The 5,000-nt window shown below is 54.3% G+C and overlaps 1 protein-coding gene across 1 annotated transcript in view; it reads left to right on the forward strand.

Moving 5' to 3' along the window:
• cacna1c (calcium channel, voltage-dependent, L type, alpha 1C subunit) overlaps positions 1–5,000 on the forward strand; it is a gene marked incomplete at both ends in the record, with an annotated part of 123,871 nt that overhangs the window by 80,687 nt on the left and 38,184 nt on the right. The window contains 1 exon segment of the mRNA XM_080538313.1: positions 4,646–4,847. Within this exon segment, the coding sequence (XP_080394439.1) occupies positions 4,646–4,847 (202 nt within the window).

A 5,000-nucleotide genomic window follows, 5' to 3' on the forward strand; every position in this document is an offset into this window, starting at 1 on the left:
CTCCTCTACCGGACTGCAGTATTCACCGCCTCATCATTCCTGTCCCCCGGCTTTGTGTTGCTGACCGACCCGCTGCGCGCCGCTCTCAGACATCGCTGGCCTGGCTGTGCTGTGCCACTACCCCCGTCCCGGGAGGTAGCCACCACTCCCTCCCCGGTTCGGGGGTTGCCATCTCCGCAGGTGAGTGTCAGTCCTTCCCGGCCTTCACTCACTACTGCAGGTTTTGGTCGCTGGCATGGCACGGTTAGGCTGGCTGGCCGCGCGGGTTCAGTCCCAGGCTGGCAATACAGATGACAACAACAACAACAACACCACGCTGTCACTCTGGTCCACTGCCATGTTTACACAACTCACTGCCCACCAACTACTAGTCACTCCCAACCTATCCACTGAACTGCTCCCACCTGTACTCTGGTTTCATCTCCAACTTGGACTCACCCTCCTGCTGCTCCTATCGTTTTGCCCTGGACCCCCGCCCACCATACTCACCTATACTGCCACTGACCTTCACTCACTGAACCATAACCACCACCTCACTGCTGCTGCTGCCACCGCCGCCACCAAGGCAGGCATTCTCCGCCGCCGCCGCTACATCCACCGAGGCTCCCAGCAACATCGACACCGGACTCTACACCACCCTGAAGGCACAAACATCCCCTCATTCTGGACTAACTCTCGCTCACCTGTCATCACCCCACACCGCACCGCCGACCCCTCAAACCTCCGCTCTCTCCCTCCTGCTCCCCCATCCATCTCCCTTGCACTATTGAACACTCGCTCTCTCTCCAACAAATCCCCTGTCATATCTGAACTGATACTGGACAACAACCTGGACATACTTCTCCTCACTGAAACCTGGCAGCAACCCTCGGACTACTACTCACTCAACCAGGCCACCCCCCCTAATTACACCTACATCGCTAAACCCCGCCTCTCCAAGCGAGGGGGTGGTCTCGCTGCTCTCCACAAACTCACCCTAACTGTCACTGTACTGGACCTCAACCTCCCACCCATGTCATCCTTCGAATACCTCGCCTTTTCACTCCCCAACTCCATAACTGCACTCCTACTCTACCGCCCACCGAAGCCACACCCCTCTTTTCTGTCTGATCTCTCTGAACTCCTCACCATTGCCTCTTCCCTTTCTACCCGTCTCTTACTCACCGGTGACTTTAATATCCATGTCGACCAACCCAACTCCAACCTCACCTCTGATTTCCTCTCTCTCCTTGATTGTTTCCACCTCACCCAGCACATCAACTTCCCCACCCATGTAAAAGGCCACACACTCGACCTTGTCTGCTCTGCCTCCCTACCCATATCCAACCCCCACCCTCTTCCTTTCCCACTCTCTGACCACCACTGCATCCTCTTCTCTGCCCCCCTGCCCCTACCGCGCCACCCCATCAAACGCACCATCTCCTTCCGTAACATAAAATCTGTCAACCCACTCACTCTATCCCAGTCCATATCTTCTGCCCTGCCCACTGACTCCACTCCCACCAACCCGGAAGACTATGCCACCTTACTCAACTCCATTCTCTCTGACTCCCTTGACTCACTGGCCCCCTTGAAAACCATCACTGTCTCCTTCACCACCTCCTCCCCCTGGTACACCCCTGAACTACGCACCATGAAACAGACCGGCCGCCAACTTGAACGACTACACAATAGAACCCACCTCACTGTCCATGCCGAAGTCTACAAGCAACATATCTCCTCCTACCGTGACGCACTCCAAGCTGCCAAATCTGCCTACTACTCCACCCTCATCAACACCTCCAATCGAAACCCCCGCACCCTCTTCTCCACTGTCAAGACACTACTCCAACCCCCGGACAACAACACAACTTCCTCCCCTGACCTCTGCAACTCCTTTCTCCACGCCTTCAACAGCAAGATCTCCCACATCAATAGCTCACTGACTGCCTCCATCTCCAACTCCACCACCCCCGCCCCCCCTGCTGTCATCTTCCCCCCTCCTGACTACCCTCCCCCTACTCCTCTCACTACTTTCTCCCCTATTGACTCCTCCCTCATCACTACTATCATCACCGCCTCCAAAACAACCACCTGCTCCCTCGACCCTCTCCCTACCACCCTGACCAAGGCCTGCCTCCCTGCCCTCATCCCCCACCTCACTGCCCTCTTCAATCAGTCACTATCCCAAGGCCACGTTCCCTCAAGCTACAAACTTGCCGCTGTCACCCCCATTCTCAAAAAGCCCACTCTTGACCCAGCCAATCTCTCCAACTACCGCCCCATCTCCAACCTACCATTCCTCTCCAAAACCCTAGAGCGCGTTGTCGCTGCCCAACTTCACTCCCACCTCCAATCCAACAAACTGTATGAACCCCTTCAATCTGGCTTCCGCCCACATCACAGCACCGAAACAGCCCTGGTCAAAGTAATCAACGATCTCCTCACCTCTGCAGACTCAGGTGCCCTCAACATCCTAGTTCTACTAGACCTGAGCGCAGCCTTCGACACAGTGTCCCACTCCATCCTCCTTCAAAGGCTGCGCCAACTGGGTGTCGAGGGCACCGCCCTGGACTGGCTCACCTCCTACCTCACCAACAGACACCAGTTCATCTCCCTCTCCGGTCACACCTCCTCCTCCTCCTCTGTCACACAGGGGGTCCCACAAGGCTCAGTCCTCGGCCCCCTGCTCTTCCTCTGCTACACACTCCCCCTCGGTCACATCATCCGCCAATTCAACCTGGACTTCCACTGCTACGCTGATGACACACAGATTTACATCACCACAAACTCCACCCAGAACCCACCCCTCACTCACATCGAAACCTGCATCTCCGCAATAAAAACCTGGCTCACACACAACTTCCTCAAACTGAACAGTGAAAAGACCGAAGTCATCCTCATCGGCACCAAATCCACCCTCAATAAAACCGGACCCATCACACTCACCATTGACGACACTACCATCACCCCCTCCCCCCTGGCTCGCAACCTCGGCTTCATCCTGGACCCCACCCTCTCATTCGATCCCCACGTCAGTTCCATTGTCAAGACATCCTACTTCCACCTCCGAAACATTGCAAAAATCAGACACTGCCTCTCCCCCCCCGCTGCTGAATCCCTCATCCACGCCTTCATCTCCTCCCGCCTCGACTACTGCAACTCCCTACTCACCGGCATCACCTCCCGCTCCCTCCATAGACTCCAGATGGTCCAAAACTCTGCTGCACGCCTCCTCTCACACACCCGCTCCCGTGACCACATCACTCCTGTCCTCCACTCTCTCCACTGGCTCCCCATCAAAGAACGTATTCAATTCAAAGTCCTCATCCTCACATACAAAGCCCTCCATAGCCTGGCCCCCCCTTACCTGACTGACCTCCTTCTCCCCCACCGCCCTACCCGTACCCTCCGATCCTCATCCATTGTTCCCCTCACTGTCCCACCCTCAAAACTCAAAGGCTTCGGTCACCGTGCCTTTTCACGAGCCGCACCCCGCCTCTGGAACTCTCTCCCTCAACCACTCAGAGACTCACCCTCACTCCTCACTTTTAAATCCCACCTCAAAACCTACCTGTTCTCCCACGCCTACAGCCTCCCCTACCCCTAGCCATCTCCCCCATCCCTGCCACCCCCGCTGGACATGCATACAACCTTCCCCGTTCGTGTTCTATGTGCTCATGTTATCTGTTGCTTGTTGTTTCTGTGTTTTCCGTTCTTCCCATATTGTCAGCGTCTTTGAGCCTCGGAAAAGCGCTATATAAATCCAATGAATTATTATTATTATTATTATTAGTCTCTCTCCCAGGTACTGGAACTCTCAGTAACCTGGTGTATTGTGGGTATTGTAGTCTGTGGCTGACTGTAGTCTCTCTCTCTCAGGTACTGGAACTCTCTCAGTAACCTGGTGTATTGTGGGTATTGTAGTCTGTGGCTGACTGTAGTCTCTCTCTCAGGTACTGGAACTCTCTCAGTAACCTGGTGTATTGTGGGTATTGTAGTCTGTGGCTGACTGTAGTCTCTCTCTCAGGTACTGGAACTCTCAGTAACCTGTTGTATTGTGGGTATTGTAGTCTGTGGCTGACTGTAGTCTCTCTCTCAGGTACTGGAACTCTCTCAGTAACCTGGTGTATTGTGGGTATTGTAGTCTGTGGCTGACTGTAGTCTCTCTCTCAGGTACTGGAACTCTCAGTAACCTGTTGTATTGTGGGTATTGTAGTCTGTGGCTGACTGTAGTCTCTCTCTCAGGTACTGGAACTCTCTCATAGGGCTTACACACCGGCAGTTCCGAACGCCGGTTCGCGTTTGCGTTCGGAAACCACCGAACGTTGGCGCTGTCTGGCGAACGAGCCCGCGTTCATACCAGTGTATCGTTCGCCAGACAGCGCCAACGTTCGGAGGTTTCCGAACGCGAACGCGAACCGGCGTTCGGAACTGCCGGTGTGAAAGCCCTATCAGTAACCTGGCGTATTGTGGGTATTGTAGTCTGTGGCTGACTGTAGTCTCTCTCTCTCAGGTACTGGAACTCTCTCAGTAACCTGGTGTATTGTGGGTATTGTAGTCTGTGGCTGACTGTAGTCTCTCTCTCTCAGGTACTGGAACTCTCTCAGTAACCTGGTGTATTGTGGGTATTGTAGTCTGTGGCTGACTGTAGTCTCTCTCTCAGGTACTGGAACTCTCTCAGTAACCTGGTGGCGTCTCTGCTGAACTCGGTGCGCTCCATCGCCTCCCTGCTGCTGTTGCTCTTCCTCTTCATCATCATCTTCTCCCTGCTCGGCATGCAGCTGTTCGGGGGGAAGTTCAACTTCGACGAGACGCGACGCAGCACCTTCGACAACTTCCCTCAGTCACTGCTCACCGTGTTCCAGGTAACGAAACACAAGACTCTACTGTTCTCTTCTGTACTCTACTGTACTCTACTGTTCTCTTCTGTACTCTACTGTACTCTACTCTACTGTACTGTACTGTACTCCACTGTACTGTACTGTACTGTACTCTACTCTACTCTAATCTACTGTTCT

The sequence above is a fragment of the Nansenia antarctica genome, assembly GCF_963989245.1.
Source record: "Nansenia antarctica genome assembly, chromosome: 8".
NCBI lineage: Eukaryota > Metazoa > Chordata > Actinopteri > Argentiniformes > Microstomatidae > Nansenia > Nansenia antarctica.